This window comes from Schistocerca piceifrons, chromosome 1 (assembly GCF_021461385.2).
Source record: "Schistocerca piceifrons isolate TAMUIC-IGC-003096 chromosome 1, iqSchPice1.1, whole genome shotgun sequence".
In the NCBI taxonomy this organism is placed as follows: Eukaryota; Metazoa; Arthropoda; class Insecta; order Orthoptera; family Acrididae; genus Schistocerca; species Schistocerca piceifrons.
In genome coordinates, this window is record NC_060138.1 from 891,185,457 (window position 1) to 891,206,675 (window position 21,219).

Here is a 21,219-nt window from a genome sequence, read left to right on the forward strand (position 1 = left end):
TACACAGACAGGTTATCAAAGTAACAATCAATATAGAATTATATTACCTGCTTATGCGTTTTTACTTGAAACGATGGGGCGAGACAAATTTTTACAAGAATTTCGTTCAGTGTTTATTTTGATAGTTGCGTTAAAAACTCGATATTATTGGATAGGTCACAATGATGTTTAAACTCATGTAAGTTTAATGTTGTATTTTACAGGACCCGCTCGTACACACCCTCCCTGCTGGTCAACCCGGAATCTGCAGAGGATTTAGGAAAAACCTGAGAGGCAGATGGAGACGCCTTGTGAAGAGGAAACCTGCCAATGAAGTGTACACAATACCTGCAGAACTTCGGGACCAGTTGAAACAAATCTATGTATATTAATACTATTAGATATATAATGGACTGCAAAGTGCAGGTTTCTGGCGCTTAGCTGTGTCTGCATCTCAGTGCGAACGAAGCTTTTTTAGTCATGTTCAAATACTGTGCAAATGTCAAACCAAAAAGACAGTTGAGTCTGTTGTACTACATACCAATATGGCCTTTCAAACCATGATATTATGAAACTGTAAATATGTGATATGTTTGTAAAGTATTATTCTGCCCACTTGTCTGAACTGTGAACTGCATATTCAGTTGGTGTGGCAGGAAATCATTGACTGTCAGCTCATATTGAGCTTGTTTATCCTGATTACAATGGACTGCAGAAAGTGTTTACTTGTAAATCAAGATTGTCGCATTTATTGTCTGAAGTATTTCATAGCTGTTTAATTCCAAAATATTTTCTATTAAATGCCTTGTTGCATTTTAGAAATTAATGGCAATGTCAGTTGTGATTTCTCTCAGGGACAGTTGTACCTTTCTAAACTTTGTTGAAAGTGCTGAAAATCCCTGATAAGAATAGGAATCCATTCTTCCCATGCCAACTGACCACTAAGTTATTATAGTCAATAAACTGTAAATAGTAAGGACTAAGTTAAATTTTAATTTAAAATAGACATGGTGACAGTGTCTGCCAAAATGTGAACTAAAACTGTTTTGTGATAAAGAATGGCAAATGTTATCAAATAGATGGAACTTGTTCAGTATTCTATGGCAGTATATACACCAGTTTTAAAATTTAGATCTGTCCTATATTGAACATCATTTGAAATTTATGATCTGAGTCATTCATGTCAACCATTCCATCCATCAATGAGAATAAATAAAATGTTAATATTGCACATATGTTTACAATATCCAGTCCTCAACAATTTGTGCTGTTTATTACCTTGGGAGAGAAAACTAACATGGGTTAATGTGAATTGATGCTCTTTCAACACCTCATCAGTCAGATACTCTTGCAAAAAATACAGTTAAGTAGGGGCTAGTACAACCATGTTTAATCTGACCATTAAGTGTTTCAGGTCTTACTTTGAGATTCATTCCAATGCATTTGGTGATTAATGTAGTACACCACTGTCATGAGCATAACATTTCATTTAGTGTATGACAGTTCAAAGGATATTTGAATTGTTATACAGCAACTAGGCTGCTGCTGTGCCACATGAGCTTAAATGATCAAAGTTTTGTAGTGTTACAGTACACCTCTCAATTAACAGAATGCTGCAGACCATCACATGACAGGACAGTTTGCATTTCCTGGAAAATAATATCCAGTGGGTACTATATAGGTATTCTCCACAATGTGTTGCAGTTTAATACAGTTATTTGAGTTGGCCTGTTACATTAAGAAAACAGTATTTTTCAATTCGACTTGTACACTGAGCACTCCATGGAAGAGCCCATTAAGCATGACACAACAGAGAACTACTTGTTTTGAAATAAACCTCCACACGACTCACCTTAACAACACTGGATGCCACATGACATTTAAATAACATTTCTTTTTGACAAATCTTACTACAAATTTAACAGTATTCTTGCCCTCCCCTTTTTGCACAATTACAGAGGAAATTTATTGAATATGAAACTACATTTTTTGTAACTGTGATGGAGGGAGGGAGGGGGGGGGGGGGGGGGGGCGGGGGAGAGAGAGAATAGCTACAAAATGGCACTCTCCCCCCCACACACTGGCACATTATACTGACTATACTTACCAAGGCAAACGGAGACATATGACCATTATGATGTGAAAATATCACCACTTCAGTATCCTTTTTTCCTTGGAGTGAACCACTGCTCTTCATTCAGACAGTCAGGTTACACTACTTACTGTGTCTCAACTACAGAAATTTTAATGAGATCATTAACTAAAGGTAAGTGGGAAAGTCACTTTACATAAAGCCACAATACTGGTATGACATACTTTTACACATGACATGATGGATAGTGACTGGGATTAAAATATTATTTTGTACTGTGGCTAGCTTTCAGCTACAGCATATGACTGGCTCTCTAGAGGCCTACAACTTCTGAAATTTATTTCAACTACTGCAGTGTCAAACAGCTGACAAGTTCCCTGATTTTAGTTCTGTGCTAAGCAATGGTATGTGTGATATGACTACAGATAGATAACTGAACAGTTTCATTAAGCTGATATGAAGTTTTTATTCATTTCGTAAAAAAATTTATTGCTGTGATTTGTATCCTTTCTCTATACTGAAGGGAAAACTCATAAACCTTGAAATATTGCAGAAGATAAACAATGACGATGGCTGCAATCAGGAATGGAGACATAATATCAACTGAAACACCAGCTTGTTTTACAAATCCACAGTGTATTAAATGTGATTTTCTGCAGAAGTGTAAAAAAAATCACACTGCAGTCCTTTGTAATCAGTTCCTAAACAAGTTCATGTATATAGAATCTATTGTAAGATATTCCAGACTTAAATACAATAATTCGGTCACAAAATATTGTGGAAGTGTGTGTGTGGTGTGTGTGTGTGTGTGTGAGAAGAGAGAGAGAAGAGAGAGAGAGAGAGAGAGACGAGAGAGAGAGAGAGAGGGGGGGGGGGGGGATGATGATGATGACGACACAAACACACGCCTGTGAAGTGAAAATATGGTGATGGAAAGTTCTGGTGGAAGATGATGATCATAGCTTAATGGTAAAGTTTGCAAGTTGCTCAGTTACACTCAGTGGTACCTTCTAACAGAATAACTGAAGAAGTTAAGTATCACAAGCCTGACATTTCCCATTTTTGAGTGAATATGCACCGAAAGAAATACTTCTGCAGAAAAAATGTGGGACTGTGTTGCTGCTGTCTTTGAATTATGAACTGTGTGTTACCGATTTTTGTTATGTTATTTGTGCAACTGGACTTGCAACACACAACAATGCATATATGATTTTCCACTGTAAACAAAAACAATAAAAACGAAAAAAACCATTGTTACAATGACATAGATGCATATACCTACAGAACTCAATGGCTCATAGAAAGTGAATATTCTCAGCAAAGACAGGATTTTCAAACTCTATGGGAAGCTATACTATAAGAAATATTAGATAACCACAAAATTTTAATGTTCATGAACAAAAAATGGAAGGGAAATGAAAAGCATCTGCAATGCATACAGCAGAGATGCTGTGTCGCAGATATGCACAACAAAAAGGTTGTCAGAAAGTGAGCTTTTGGTCAACAAGGCCTCTGTTGAAAATACACACACACACTCACACACACACACACACACACACACACAAGCACGTGCGAAAAATGCAACTTACACACATCTCTGGCTGCTAAGGTCATGATGCACAAAAACAAATTTTAAGATTAAATTCAGCAACAATAACTATTAAGAGATTATATGGAGAGAAAAAGGAGTACAGAATCATTAGGGCAAACAGGGAATTTGACTATGACAATTGCATTTTTCTAATCTGGCCATAATTACTATTTTTCATTTATTTTACCTTTTGCTGTACCTCTAATTCCTTTTTGCCTACTAAACAGAACACAAAAGTCTAAAAATCTGCCCAAATGTTGTGTCATCATGGCCAAGTACCATACAAGATAAGACAGTTGGCGTATGTAACTTAAATAATGCCCAGTTTTGAGATCTTCATATATAAATTCAGCTAATACTGTAATTTGAGGGGGAAAAAACCATGGCTGTTGTCGAACAATTAAACTCTGGACACATATTCACAATAAATATTATCAACTGCATACAATAAGCAATTTGCCTTCAACAGTTTATATCAAGACGAGATCATTCAAGTGAGAGGTCCCATATCTGGACACTACAACAAAAGAGAGGAAAAGACACTGGGGATGGGTTGCAGAGGATAACAGTTGAATCATATGAGGCAAGAATCACGAGCCAAATATGTATTTAAAAAAGAAACCACAAAATTTTAAAATTTATTATTACTGAATTATTAGCTGGAAACTGGTCACAAGATATATAAATAAATTGTTTCGCAATAAGTTTCCTTTAATTTATGTCTATGGTCACAATCTTTTCTGTTTCACAGATTACCGGTTTCGGTCTTTAATGACCGTCATCAGATCTGTCTTATAAAATCAAAGTCCTGAGACAGATCTGATGATGGTCATTAAAGACCGACATATACGGGTCACTGTGTTTTTTCGCGACGATGTCGCAGCTTGTGAAAATTGTTTTGCTGCAGAGTAAAGAATAATTGTATGTAGTTTTGGTGTGTGTGTGTGTGTGTGTGTGTGTGTGTGTGTGTGTGTGTGGTTGTGTGCGTGTGCGTGTGTGGCCGCGTGCGAGAGAGAGAGAGAGAGAGAGAGAGAGAGAGGAGAGGTTGGGGGCAGAGGTTAAGAAGGTGGGAGAGGAAAACTGAAATGGGCAATACACTGTACTTCATTGTTGTTACATTTACTGAGGGAGCTGCTTTTCATTCAGTTTGATATGTTTTTTCCATTGTACATGACTACCTACTCATCTCGTTTTGTATAGTAGCCCATGTTTGCCCACATTGTAGGAGAAAACATTTAGAAATTTGTGAGATGATGTATGGCTTCACTTAGGATAAGACCCCCTCCCCCATGAAACATGGATCTTGCTGTTGGTGGGGGATGCTTGCTTGACTAAATGATACAGACAGCCATACCGTAGGTGCAACCACTATGGAGGGATACCTGTCAAGAGGCTAAACAAAACGTGTGATTCCTGAAGAGGGGCAGCAAGTCTTTTCAGTAGTTCCAGGGGCAATAGTTTGGATGATTGATTGAACTGGCCTTGTAACATTAACCAAAACAGCATCGCTGTGCTGGTACTGCAAATGGCTGAAAGCAAGGAGAAACTGCACCATAATTCTTCCCAAGGACATGCAGTTCTACCCAATGGTTAAAATGATAATGGCGTCCTCTTGGGTAAAATATTCTGGAGTCCGGGTGGGGACTACTCACGAGGACGTTGTTATCAGGAGAACAAAACAGGCATTCTACGGCTCAGAGGGTGGAATGTCAGATGCCTTAATCGGGCAGGTAGGTTAAAAAATTTAAAAAGGGAAATGGATAGGTTAAAGTTAGATATAGTGTGAATTAGTGAAGTTCGGTGTCAGGAGGAACAGAAATTCTGGTTTGGTGAATACAGGGTTATAAATACAGAATCAAATAGGGATAATGCAGGAGTAGGTTTAATAATGAATAAGAAAATAGGAACGCATATAAGCTCCTACGAGCATCATGGTGAATGCATTGTTGTAGCCAAGATTCACATGAAGCCCATGCTTAACACAGTAGTACAAGTTTATATGACAATTAGCTCTGCAGATGACGAAGAGATTGAAGATATGTATAATGAGATAAGACAAATTTTTCAGATAGTAAAGGTAGATGAGAATTTAATGGTCATGGGGGACTGAAATTCGATAGTAGGAATGGGAAGAGTGGTAAGTGGATATAGACTGGGAGTGAGGAACGAAAGAGGAAGCCGTGTGGTAGAATTTTCCACACAGCATAACTTAATCATCACTAACACTTGGTTTAAGAACCATGAAAGAAGGTTGTGTACATGGAAGAGACCTGCAGACACCAGAAGGTTTCAGATAGATGGTAAGACAGAGATTCAGGAACCAGGCTTCAAATTGTAAGACATTTCCAGGGACGGATGTGGACTCTGACCACGATTTATTGGTTATTAACTGTAGATTAAAGTTGAAGAAACTGCAAAAAGGTGGGAATTTGAGGGAATGGGACCTGGATAAAATGAAAGAATCAGAGGTTGTAGAGAGTTTCAGAGGGAGCATTAGGAAATGATTGACAAGAACAGGGGAAACAATACAGTAAAAGAAGAATGTGCAGCTTTGAGAGACGAAATAGTGAAGGCAGCAGAGAATCAAGTACTTAAAAAGACGAGGGCTAGTAAAATCCTTGGGTAACACAGTACATATTGGATTTACTTGATGAGAGGAGAAAATATGAAAATGCAGTAAATGAAGTGTGTGAAAAGAAATACAAACGTCTCAAAAATAAGATAGACAGAAGTGCAAAATGGCCTAGTGGGAATGGCTAGATGACAAACGTAAGGACGTAAAGGCATATATCACTAAGATATATACTGCCTACATGAAAATTGAAGACACATTTGGAGAAAAGTGAACCACCTGTATGAATATCAAGAGGTCATATGAAAACCACACCTAAACAAAGAAGGGAAAGCAGAAATGTAGGAGTAATATATGGAGGGTCTATACAAGGGTGATGTACTTGAGGGCAATATTATGCAAATGAAAGAGGATGAAGATGAGGTGGGAGATATGATATTGCGTGAAAAATTTGGCAAAGTACTGAAAGACCTGAGTCAAAACAAGGCCCCGGTAGTAGACAACATTCTGTTAGAACTACTGATAGCCTTGGAAGAGCCAGCCATGACAAAACTCTTCTGTCTCATGAGCAAGATGTACGAGATAGCATTTCTTCTATCATACTTCACAAACAATATAATAGTTCCAGTTCCAAAGAAAGCAGGCACTGACAGGTGCAAAAATTACTGAATTACCCATTTAAGAAGTCACAGTTGCAAAATGCTAATGGAAAAACTGGTAGAAGCCAACCTTGGAGAAGATCAGTTTGGATTCCATAGATATGTAGCACCATGTGAGGCAATACTGACTCTATGACTTATCTTAGAAGATAGTTAAGGTAGGAAAGGCAAACTTACATTCATTACATTTGTAGAATTAGAGAAAGATTTTGACAATGTTGACTGGAATGCTCTCTTTAAAATTCTGGAGGCCGCAGGGGTAAAAATCTGGGACGAAAGACTATTTAAAATTTGTACAGAAACCAGACAGCAGTAATAAGAGTTGAGGGGCACAAAAAGGAAGCAGTGGTTGAGAAGGGAGTGAGACAGCATTGTAGCCTATTCCAAAAAACACGAAAAAATTGGAGTAGGAATTAAAATTCGTGGAGAAGAAATAAAAACACTGAGGTTTGCCAATGACACTGTAATTCTGTCAGAGACAGCAAAGGAGTTGGAAGAACAGTTGAATAAAATGTATAGTGTCTTGAAAGGAGGATATAAGATGAACATCAGCAGAAGCAAAATGAGATAATGGAATCAAGTATAATTACATCAGATGATGATGATGATGAGCCAATTAGATTAGGAAATGAGACACTCAGAGTAGCAGATGGGTTCTGCTATTTGGGCAGCAAAGTAACTGATAATGGTCAAAGCAGAGAGGATATGAAATGTAGACTGGCAATGGCAAGGGAAGCATCTCTGAAGAGGAGTCTGTTAATATCGGATATAGGTTTAAGTGTCAGGAAGTCTTTTATGAAAGTATTTGTATGGAGTGTAGCCATGTATGGAAGTGAAACGCGAATGATAAACAGCATACACAAGACGAGAATAGAAGCTTTTGAAATGTGGTGCTACAGAAGAATGCTCAAGATTAGATGGGTAGATCATATAACTAATGAGGAGGTACTGAATAGAATTGTGGCACCACTTGACTGTAAGAAGGGATCGGTTGGTAGGACACATTCTGAGGCATCAACGGATCACCAATACAGTACTGGAGGGAAGCACAGAGGGTAAAATCATAGACCCAGACCACGAGATGAACACACTAAGCAGATTGAGAAGGATGTAAGTTGCAGTAGTTACTTGAACAAGATGAGACTTGCACAGGATAGAGTAGCATGGGGAGATGCATCAGATCAGACTTTGGACTGCAGACCAAAACAACAAGGATAACCACTGACTTATTCAGGGTGGATGTCCGCTTACATTTCAGTGCTCAGTAACTGCATATTGGATTTAGGGAAATGGTCCAGTTAACTAGATATTTCCAATAGCTTCATTATTTCCTACAGGGACCACTAAATTGTGTATATCAGCAAACATGGAATTGCTTTCCTGGATTGTAACTGCCAACGGTGAGAGAAAGCTTTGATGATTAAAACAATGAGACATAATAGTCAATGTTGTATGTGCCTCAGTGGGTGTTGTCTGAAGTGTATTTTGCACAGTCCAAAATGGTCTTTTACTTCTTTTAAGAAAAATTATTTTCTGTTTAATTTTTTAAACCTCATAAAAACTTGCCAAGTACATGTACCCACTTCAATGCTGAACACATTGAACACCATAACAACAAAATGAATGTTACACAATCATTTCCATTCACAATGTCCATGAAAGATTTGCAATGTGTTGTGAACTGAGTTACAGCAGACACAGGATTTTACTGAACTGATATAATTACTTTTAATTTTAATTGCATCAGGTCTTCAGCCTGGATGTTGAGTAATTTGTCAAACACAGTTCCCATAAAAATACATCAGAGGCAAATCTTAGTAAAAGAATAGCATTAAAAGGTTATTCATGACAGAAAGCAAATAGCAGGTGAAATGCTGGTGGTTAGGGCATCCTAGCAAAGACAAGTGTGTACCAAAAGAAAGGCCTTCAGTTTGGGCTGTATAGTCTGAGACTTGGTACTATCAGTAAATGGGGATGTCAGATAAGTGCACACTTCACAGAAAGTAGTTAATGATCTCTGTGCAGAAGATCGTTATTTTGCTGCACTTATGAAGTGAGTGAAATATTTATTATTAAAGAGATGACTGTTATCAACACTGAATTTCAAGAAAGTAAACACAATGTGATGCCAGTGTAAGTATTGTATTTCCTTGGTCAGATGTGTACCCATGTTTCTTGAATTATCACTATTATACTAACGTGACATCATACTTCAATGACAAATATTTTCCATGTATCTGGAAATCGATTATTGTCATAAGAGAAGCAGCTAGTTTTGGTTTCCGTAGAAGGCTCTCAACACTGTAGATGAAGGTAAGGTTATTAAATATATAAATACTGATGTGAAATGATTCTTAGCTGACTGATGGTAGGGCTGAACACTATTGTGAAATATGTGATTGTTGGAACACACAAAATTTACATCGGATATGTACAAGAGAACTGTGCGTTAGTGCATTGTATGAGTATGAAGACAGGAATTATTTAACTCTCATTTTTACTTTTGTGTATGATAAAGGTTCTGCAGTTATTTCTTAAAATGACAACATTGGGGACAAGAGTTTTCCACAATCTCTTCCTTCTTGCTCTTCTTTCACAGTTTTTAAGTGGGTAATAATGGAGAAGAGACAGTAACACACAATTAGAGCTTCGCACAATAAACGAACGCCACACAGAGTAATGGTTCAAAAGGCCCAATACGATAATATGAGATATGAGCTCTGAATGTTAACAATGCTGACATATTTAGCAGCTGTCACCATTGAGTTACAGGTACTTATCACGCCTGACATTTACTAAACTATGAAAGACAATGCTGCAACAGCTGTTTATTGCTAATCACCCTTCTATTGCTTTTTACAGGCTACTTCACTGGCGAACCTTTCCTTTCCTAAGATAATGGTCCACATTCTTTTCACTACTCACTGTCTCATCTACTTTTAAGAATAAATAGAGATTACACATAATTTTTGTTTCAAGGGACTAGTACAGCAATTAACATAGAAATAGAGTAACTAACTGATATTCAATACAACTTACAAGTTCAGTCACATAAACTTAACATCACGGTGCAAATTTGAACAGATGTACAATTTCACCCCAATACAACACAGTGTTCATGTTCATCTGGACACTATTTTGGGATATGAATTAAATATTTGCACTGGGACAGTATGGATGTAAATAAATCAGTTGTCATCTCCACCATGAGATGGAAGGCAGCACTGATGGATGGTGCATTCGCCTTGATTTCATTAACAAATCTTTGGTAGAGAGGAGTATAATCTACCAGTCCCTTTGAGTGCTCTTGAGTTTGCTGCCTATGTGGCAAATAATGCATCTCAGCTATAATTCTCTTATCACTCCATTTATCATTCCCCCCCCCCCCCCCCCCAAAAAAGGAACTTTCATGCTGAAGTCATGCTTTGCAGTACCCTTTCCTTTTAGACCATTGATATATTAACCAGAAAAACTTCAGGAGAGTACTGTAGACTGCAGAACACTGTCTACTGCAATTATTTGTAACTTCCACTTTACTTTGGCTTACACTCACCAAATTCAATTAAATACTAGAAACAAGCAAACAATTTTTCACTTTCCTAATAAGGACTTTGACACTTAGAGAGTAATAAATGATGGATAACTGAAGAATTCTACCTTTCCTGCAGTGGTAGGAAGGAGGCACTGTGGGATATAATATAAAGATATTAAAGAGAGTAAGGTACCTTTAGACAGAAGTACAACAGCTCAAAACTAAACACATCTATGAGGGTGTGCTGAAAAGCAATGACTCCTAATTTTCAAACATTATTAACATTCTACATCTTTATTCTTCATGTCTACAGATTTGCAGCCCTCTGCCACTATAGGGCTCAGAACTGTAGCATGTAACATGGTGGTGTGTAACATAATTATGTCACTGAGTGAAAAAACAGCATGCTGTAACTAAGTTTCAAATTCAAAGAGTTCGTTCACACATGGACCACCCTTTAGTTCAGCATGACAATGCCACATCATACACCAGAGCTGCAACATCTGTACCAATTGGTGCCTTGGGAAACATGTAGACATGAAGAATACAGATGTAGAATATTAATAAAGTTTGTTTTATTTAGAAAGTTTTAAGAGTTTTCACACAAAAAATTCAGAGGAATTAAAATTCAGCATGCCCTCATAATTACAATAACATCCCAACCACATGCAGGAGATAGTGTAATGCAGTTCCCTATCATCAGACAGTGTGATGATATTTTGTGAATAGTATTAAATGTCCTAACCACACATTATAGACTTTGATCACACAAATAAATTTGTTATTAGAGATAACTTAAGAAATAGAACTAAAACATTCTGTCAAAGATACAACACAAAGAACATTATCGAAGAAAATTAAGGATAATTACATTAATGACAAGAAAATGTGCACAGAACATGCCAGTATACTCTATGAGTTTTTGTAATTTTTTTGAGGATGGTACAATGACAAAGTGAAAAGTTATCAGTATGGCAGTGAAAAGCTGTGTTGCTTTCTCCTCAAAAGCAGACATTACGAGAAATGAGTTGTAGTGCAATTATGAACCTTACGAAAGACGGTGTGTTTCAGAGTTTGGTGACATGGGTGGCTGTACCAACAATTCATATTTCAAATACTTGGGTCTTCCTATTGCTAAAGCATCTCAGTTTTCCTTACAAAAAGCATTTGCTACACACATTTCTGTAGGAACAAACCATTAGTTCTTCCTCATTTTTAACACTGCTCTGAATGATGAAGAGTGCTGAGTCAGATACAGCTTGTTGGCCAAAGGAGTTCTAATTCAAGTTATTGGTGAGGTACAATATATACTCTGAGTGGAAAAATATGTACAAATATTGAAACCTTAGTTTTTTGTGAATCAATATGTTTAGCTTACTAACTAGCTGTTCTCGCACCTAACCTGAAGACCACGCAAATCACGTCACACATCTATCTACCTATCTTCTGATGCTTGCTCCTTCATGTCAGTGGCACCTCTATGAGGTTCAGAATAATCTGTCTGCACTATACTGTATTGCCAGTTATGTAGGTAGTAATTATTGGCAAGTTTGAGAATGGTTTCAATAAAGAGGGCACAGTCAGCAATTTCTGTCTGAACTGCACTTTCTTGCTGATTGTCATGTACAGTTGTGTGGAAATGACCAACCTGAAAATTCTAGTTTGCTGAGACTCCTGAGTACAGTGGCACATCAACAGAAGAGGATATTTTCACAGCATCAGTGACAAAGCTTTTGGGTACCAATACGTCAAAGAATAACAGGCTGCACTAAGTTGGAAAAGGCACTGGACCAAAACAAGGGAAAATAAGAATAAACAAAATAATTTTAATAAACTACATAAAAAAACCTAGATGTCTGGTAAGAGAGGGAGAGAGAGAGAGAGAGAGAGAGAGAGAGAGAGAGAGAGAGAGAGAGAGAGAAGAAATGCTGTAGGAGAGCATCGAGGATCTCAAGGGAAAGAGGCAGTGAAAATTAAGACTAGGTCCCTGGTAAAGGCATGTTCAATTTGAAGACCTAGTTTCCATCTTCAGATTTGAAAAGATGATCTAAATGACCTGAATATTGAGGCTCTGGGTGTTTAAAGTGTAGAGTGTTTGTCAGTGGTGATTCATTTTGAATTACGTTTGGCAGCTGTCATGTAAATAAAACACAGTTTAAAATATGTAGTTTGGACAACAGACTATCTGCATGCTCTGTATGGCTGTAATTATATATATTTTGTCTACTTCGCGGTTGTTGCATGAGGTCTTAGTAGGACACAGAATGTATGTTTTCAATGTGACAACTCATACTGGCACATAGGACCCATGCGGTCATAATAAATCTTTGGTTTATGTTAAGTTCACCCACAAGTAGCACTACCCTCACTTTGATAGCTGTTCCATCCCATGTTAAATGTTCTTCACCATATATCCCACAACTTTGTGATAAACAGATACAGCTGGTGTCCTAAAATGTTTTCTAATGGGCATGTATGCTAATTTCTCTTTCAAACACAGAAGCTCATCAAAGAAGAATGAAGTCAATGAAGAAAAGGATACGTCTTTTCCTCTAAACACTTTATCCCATGGAATGTTTCAGTTACAGTATGATCTAACTTCTGAGCTGTGTAATGAAGGTCCTCAAATGCATTACTGGCAAAATAATACGATTTGCATAAAACTGAGGAGCAATTGCATTCACAAATTCAAAATCTATGCAGCTGAGAAACAATGTGAAAAGATCAACCTGTTACATTTTCATTTCCTAGATATTAAAAAAGACTCTGTTCAGTAGTGTGTGATTTCATCTGGTTTAACATCTACATGGATACTCTGCAAATCACATTTAAGTGCCTGGCAGAGGGCTCATCGAACCACCTTCACAATTCTCTATTATCTATCTATTATATTATTGTATATCTTTTCATACAAGCTCTGATTTCCCTTTTTTATCATGGTGATCATTCCTTCCTATGTAGGTTAGTGTCAACAAAATGTTTTTGCATTTGGAGGAGAAAGTTGGTGATTGAAATTTTGTGATAAGATTCCATCGCAACAAAAAACGCCTTTCTTTTAATGATGTCCAGCCCAAATCCTGTATCATTTCTGTGTCACTCTCTCCCATATTTCGCGGTAATACAAAATGTGTTGCCTTTCTTCAAACTTATTCAATGTTCTCTGTCAGTCCTATCTGGTAAGGATCCCACACCACACAGCAGTATTCTAAAAGAGGACTGACAACTGTGGTGAAGGCAGTCTCCTTAGTAGGTCTGTTACATTTTCTAAGTGTCCTGCCATACAATGCAGTCTTTGGTTAGCCTTCCCCACAACATTTTCTATGTGTTCCTTCCAATTTCAGTTGTTTGTAATTGTAATACCTAGGTATTTAGTTGAATTTATGGCTTTCAGATTAGACTGATTTATCATGTAACCAAAGTTTAACGAGTTCCTTTTAGCACTCATGTGGATGACCTCACACTTTTCGATTATTTAGGGTTAACTGCCACTTTTCGCACCATTCAAATATCTTTTCTAAATCACTTTGCAGTTTGTTTTGATCTTCTGATGACTTAATTAGTTGATAAACGACAGCGTCATGAGCAAACAACCAAAGATGGCTGCTCAGATTGTCTCCCAAATCGTTTACATACGATGATATTGTGGTCTTCTGGAATACCTCGTCAGGTGGGTAAACTGTTGTTTATAGAATCAAAAAGCTAGGCTGAAAATGTTGCAGAGGTGTCAGATGACTTCTGTATTACAGTTGGTATTCACAAACAGTCTGCTTTACAACTACTTCTATTCAACCTTGTGATTGACAGTGGGTAGTAGAGTTGCCATATCGTCAACAGACACTCAAACAATACTGAAAACTTGCCAACCACTAACAAGGACCCTTCTCTACACTGATGATAAAATGTAGCCCCAATTAGCAATATACCTTACGTCTTAAAAAGTTGAGACACGACAAACAATTGACCTGCGGGAATCACAGAGGACAATTCACACTGGCAGCATGTCAAAATTCTATTAAAAATATCAGTATCCTTGGTTCACTATCACTGGCAATGAACAACATACTAATGCAGCCAAAGCAAGGCTAAATTAATCCTGCATAAAATGGGAAATGACAACAACTAGCACAATGGAGGTAGACAATTGTCTGATTGTAAGCATCAAGGTAACTAAGATAGTTGAATAAATAACTGGTGTTGCAAGACTGAACCATGTTTCAGATAGAAGTATTAATAACTCATTGAGCCACTTCATGGAAAATGGGACAATATTGTCTATTATGTTTTGGAGATGTGCCATGCATACTAAACGATACTGTGACAAGGAGAATCTACACAATGGAAGTTGATGAAAAGCAGCCCAAAATTTGACCAAAAGAGTGGTGAATAGAAACACTACACAGCAGTCTAAAGGCTGTAAAGCTCTCAACACGGCAGAAGACTAGGGATACACATGGTGGGGCATCCCCCATGCAGCAACAGAGTAAAAATAAATAAATAAAAAATCCAATGGGCAGAATAGTATTAGTGTGAGAGAAGTCAAAATCACAAAAAGTTAGAAATTGATGAGAAGGGAGAGGAAACATGAATGAATAACACTTTATGATCACAAATTGGTGAATTCAGAAATTAAAGGTATGTAAAATTAAAGTACCGCTACTTATCAAACAGCGATAGAAGACGGAACCCTATCCACCAAATAAACTACTGCAGTGGCTACACTATCAAAATAGAAATATCATGAAAAACAAAAACCTGTAAAATTTAAATTTTTATAATGAGAACATGCCCAAGTGTTGACTTAATTGGCCACATATCTGAATTCTAATAAGAAACAGGATTTTGAAAGGTTCCTTGTGTTATCCAAAGAGAAGGTCAAAGAACCACTGACTGTGGGTTCGCCACTGCATTGTACACCAGCATGTTCAAAAGTTTGAAATGTGAGGGCAATCTAACATGAAAATGAAGAAAGAAAGGGAAATAAAACGAATACAATCAGTATACAGTGGGCTACACATATATCAGAGTAAAAAATAAATATTGCAGGATTGCTAAGGAATAACAAACATCCTGAAAGACTTGTCCAGTTTTCACTTGGAATAGGTCACCTCAAGGGCCATTTTTCTTAAATTTGGTAATACTGCAAATTGATGCTCATAAGAGAGAGAAAACTCAACAGCATGAGATTGCGGCATTAGTGACAAACTTCCAGAAACTGTTAAAGCATTTAAATACCTGCTTTTAGGTTCACAAAAGGCCAGGAGAGCCCATGTATTATTCTAATACTCAAAGGCAGCCGTGTTTGAGAATCATTCCAACTGAGAGTGGACATTTCCAGACTGTTCGTAAGCTTCCTAAGAGGTTCTGGAAAGATGTGGTCATTAGGAAGACCTTCGGTAGCAGCTGGGGAAAGCAATGCTAATTAGAGAAACTCATCCACAAGTCCCTGAAAAATCGGTATATAAACAACAAGCGCACAGGATGATTCAGTTGGAGGCATAGTTACAGTCAGTACCAGGAAGCAGAAAAAGCAGTAGTACAGCTGAGCATCAAGAGTCACAATAGAATAACACTTGGATGCTGCTACAGAGAAGAACTATAAATCTGTAGACAATCAAGGAAAGGCAAATGAGTTTCCAATAAACATCCAGGAACAGTTATTATCCTTAGTTTACTGCTTGTTAGTAAAGCACGAACTATGAGTAATAGTATATGTATACCATGGTCAGGATATAAAGAGGAATGAGTTCTGTCTTGCACTTGTCTCCTACTTTGGTTACAGTACTGGATTGTGTGTTGCCAGAATGAGTGGCAAGCAGAGCACTTGTCTGACAGTGAACGGCAGAGAGTCATGAACCAAGAGCTGTTGGGAGGTATTAACATATAGTGTGGCAGCATGTAACCATTGATATGTGAGGGTGTGAAGCCACTGTAAAACACCTCTCCAAGCAAGGCTGAACTGCTGGGAAATAAAGTGTTCTTAAATTGTGTCCTTAAGTGTGTACACCCTTACTAAATCCTTATGAAACCCGCAACTTCACCTCTCGATTCCAAAATTACATGTGCTAAGCATCCTAGCAGATTTTCTACCTCTCACTCCCTTAAAGGTAACTTATCAGACCTATATCCACATTACCAACAACATTCTGATTGCACCACACAAGCTACAGTTTTATCCAAAGTTGGTGATAGGACCTGTGCTGGGATGTGACACAATTCACAATGAAAATGTAGGTACTTTGAACTTTTGAGCTCTCTCATTTAAATGGTTATGAATGAAATGAAGATCCAAACTACAATGACAAACATAATTTTATCCATTCATTTATTACTGTAATTTACATTTTTACTCAGGTTACACACAAAAACCCAAGGAATAAGCCAAATAAAATTTATGAGTGTAAGTATTTTGAGAATCCATCCAAGCATCTGACGGAAAATAATTATTTCATATAACAGTAAGCTATAAAGGGCCTTCAAAAGGGAAGTTACAAATGGCATCCCATGGTACGACCACTGAAATGCACTGCACCGCACTGCCAGAAGAAAATATATGCTCTGGGTTTCCTAGAGACACCCATCTTAATTGCCTTGATGACAATGGGACATTAAACACTGATCCTCTTTCCTGCAAAAATAGTTCTGCTGCAGTACATATAAAAGATGCATCACTGTGTGGGAGTAAAATGGCATAACAACTGGAAACAATACTCCAAAGTAGAAGTACATGGGGTAGTGTGCTTCTTGTGGGCACCATGTCTAAACTGCACACGGATTCAGTGCAAAATCCAGGTGGTATATGGACTAAACACAATTTTGCATCCAGCTACAGTGAAATGGTGCCAAAAATTTAATCAAGGCCACACAGACAAGAGGGATATGACTGTGAAGAAAGGAAATTAACATTGACCACATACAACAATGACCAGGCAATGGAGGTCCTAATTCACAAATTTTCTGACAGTGAGGAAGTTCACACAGAAGTTCTCAAATGGCTCCAAGACTAAGGAGAAAATTTCAATCACTGAGGAACTAAATGATGGTACAATGTTTAGGACATAGTTTACAGAGACTTGGTGACTATATTGCAAAACAATGTCATTTTTCTGTGCCACTTTGAAGTGGAGCACAGTATTCAACAATAGTTACTTAGACTGCCATAATAATGTGTAACTTACTTTTTGAAATTCCCTAGTATATCAAAAATCATTTTTAAATCCAATAAACTGATGGCTCAAGTTGAAGTGTAAAAGATAAAGATGCTGATTACATTTAACTTGCTAAATTACCTTCTGTATACAAGTCAGTGAAACTGGTTTTAAAATTTGGAATTCGTATCACAGCTGTTTTAAGAATACATTACTGCGAGGCAAAAAGAACAACATTTTCTGGAAACCACTGAGCAATGAGACAATGCATCAACCTAAAAAGGAAGGAATATTAAGTTTTAATGTTCCATCAACATAAGGTCGTCATAGATGTTTCATGAAAAAAGGAAAGTTCACTGCAACAAAGTAATCCACATCACTATATGATTATGGTGTTACTACTGAAATATTAGTAAAGCTGTGCCAGAAAATATTAAATAAAATCGCAAGCTGTCAATGGAAAGAACCCCATTTATAACATCCTTCATGTTATAGCAACAGATAGTAGTGCACAGGCATTAAAGCAACTAGACATACATTGGTACATGAACTCTACTTCCAAATTTTTTTTTTTGTTTAAAATGTCATGCACTGATGTTATAATTGAGGTGATGTGTTAAGTTCTACTGTAGCCCTAAGAGAGCCAATAAAGATACCGAGACATATCAGTGAATACAGCTACTAAGAAACACTGCCGAGATACCTAAACTTAAGAATTTTTTGTATGTATTTCAATATATAAAACATATTAGACACAGATTCACAAATGCTAGAAATAGTACTATAATCATAATATTCTGAAAAAATGGATGGCTAAAGGTGGTACAATAAGAACTAGGACCACACTGAGAAAGGAGATTCATCTATTACACAGAGAAGTAATCAACACTAAAACAACAATGACATGGATGGGTATCATCTGTATTGTAAAGTGTGTATGGCTGATAACAGATTAAGATAATGAATGAACTTATGCACCATCAATTACGTACAATTCACTCGGTTACATTCTTTTAAAAATATTGCTGTAATGTATAAATTATAAAATTATTTAGTTGTTCTTAAGGTGTTTCTTCAATACTGCCATTGAGGAAGAAATTTTGACAAGTCTAGTTTGTAAAATACTGAAGGATACATGGGTACACAGACTAAAATGGGCATTCAGTAATATAAAACAAGGAAATTGGTCTGTACTCTTAAATTTGAGAACAAAAGCTTTAATTTCAAGAGAGTGTTGGAAATAATAATTTTGTATGACACATTTCACAGTGTAAATAATGCGCAGTGCAGTACTTTAAAGGGTAATTCTTATGGTTCTAGTGGTTCTTGTTGTTTTGTTGGTACTGAATGTGCTATCCTGAATGTATAGTGTATGAACATTTTTCTTTTTTGAGTGCATAAATGAACTAAGTGTCTTTACTATTAATAACATATTTTTCCAACCAGGACATATTTCTTGAGGTTACAGGTACAGAAATAAGAAATTAAGTGTTATCATAGTACATACAACTTTTTTTCATTCATCAGTTTGGAACAACAAACTGTCAGAAGAAAGCTAAGTTCGAAATTTCAAGTGCAAGGTATGCACTAGTAACTTTTTTTTCTTTTCTTTTTAAATATTGTTACTGACAAATGTACATAACATGTAAGGTTTTCGGAAAGTGTCATGGAAGAGGAACAGACTGAAAAAGAGTTCAAAATTCCTTAAAACATAAAAAGACATATTTTACAATTAAGACAAAGAACTGAGACATTTATTTGTAACCACATGATTGGAATACATGACTGGCTACAAATAGAGAATTTCAAATATCAAAGAATATGCCCGACAAAGTTGGGTGTGTCACATTAATAAAAGTAGATATTGCAACAGAAATTCAACCCAGCAAAAAGTACAATTACTGTGCATTTTTCATAATTTAGCAAGTTAATATGTGGATTCAGTTTACAGGTGCAGTGGTTGAAACAAACTGGTGCTCTGCAACTACTTTTGATAATAATGTCTCAGAAACATAAAAGGATGTTACTACAATTAAAAAATTAGCAATTGAGAAACTGATGTTAGGCTATGTGAAAACTAGGTTCGTTCATCATGATCAAAAAAGAAAATGGCCAAGTTTTACAGGAGACTTAGAACAGGATCCTGTTTCACACTTAAAGAAACAATTTCAAATCATGGGAAATTTCAATGCAAAAAAAAATTTCTGGCATAGAAGTTGAAAAAGAAGCACAGATTAGACATATATAAATAGTTTAGCTTTGAACATCATGACTGTGGCGAATATGGATGCAAAAGAATAATTGTAAGAAAAGGAACAGATAAATGAAAGTTATTCACTAATCGACCCACTGCATACACAGGGTCAAAATACAAAATATGACCTTTTCTTTATGCTGCTAACCATCTATCAGTTGAAAGAAAAAGGAACAGGGAAAATTCTCCAGCTGCATGATTACAGTCCAGAATCTTTAAATATGGGTAGTACTTTTGTTGCGAAACTGGAACTGTGCTGAAAGCAACTCAACTTGGTGAATTTAATGTGTCATCTATGTCAATGGAAAGTCATGTCAATTTAAAATAAAAACATTATTTGTCTCTGGACTTGTTCACAAGTTGTTAACAAAGCACATACAAGGTGACAAAATTGAACTACATGAAATAAAGTCATCATAACTTTTGAACAGTTTGCATCAGCATGTTCAAACTGCATGGTTGGCCAAGGGGCATGATGGGAATTAGTATGCACATGTGCACATGCCTTGTTGCTGTCAGCCATTTGCATGTGAAAATAGCAAAACTGGCACATTTGGTGGAGCAAGAATTCGTATTTTGTGATTGAGTTGTCTCTTCACCCTCAACAGGTGGCTGTGTGGTGTGCAATGCCCATTCACAGAACAATTGGTGCAATATTTCTTTGTGGCACAGTGACTACCGAACGGTATGTGAAGGTTTTGGAAGATGATTACATCCCCATTATCCAAAGTGACCCTGATTTTGACAAGATGTGGTTCAAGCAAGATGGAGTTCAACTTCATCGAAGGTGGATAGTGTTTGATGTCCTGAGGAGCACTTTGGACATCGCATTCTGGCTCTGGGGTACCCAGAGGCCAATGGCATGGGCCTCGGTTGGCCACCGATTTTCCAGATCCGAACACATGTGACTCCTTTTTGTGGGCTCTATTAAAGACAAGGGGTACAGCAATAACCCCAAAACCATTGCTGAGATGAAACAAGCCATTCAGGAGGTCATCGACAGCATCAATGTTCCAACACTTCAGTGGGTCATGCACAACTTCACTACTCATCTGTGCCACATCATCGCCAGTGATGGCAGGCATATTGAACATGTCATAATCTAAATCCGAATAGCTGTGTAGTGACATTTATACATTGAATAAAGTGCGTGCACACCATAGTTTCTAGCTAATTTACATTTTTTTCATATAGTTCGATAATTGTCACCTTGCATATTGGAAACAAAGGATTATTAAGTTGTGTTACAAAACAGAAGAAAATTGCTCAAAAAGAAAAAGAAATTGTTACAAAAAACTATGGAGTGGGCCATCAGACAAGACTGTGTAATTTGAAATTTGCCAGAAACTTCTATGCAGCACTTCTAATGAAACTGATACAAATATGACAACAAAG

General features: G+C 36.9%; 2 protein-coding genes across 2 annotated transcripts in view; one reads left to right on the forward strand and one right to left on the reverse strand.

The window, feature by feature from the left end:
* LOC124716905 overlaps nt 1–1,208 on the forward strand; it is an 811,449-nt gene extending 810,241 nt beyond the window's left edge. Inside the window, exon 6 of the mRNA XM_047243468.1 lies at nt 204–1,208. Coding sequence (XP_047099424.1) covers nt 204–371 — 168 coding nt within the window. The 3' untranslated portion in view covers nt 372–1,208. The remainder of the gene's footprint in view (nt 1–203) is intronic.
* LOC124716889 (PAX3- and PAX7-binding protein 1) overlaps nt 1–21,219 on the reverse strand; it is a 173,401-nt gene that overhangs the window by 100,497 nt on the left and 51,685 nt on the right. The gene's annotated exons all lie outside the window — the stretch shown is intronic.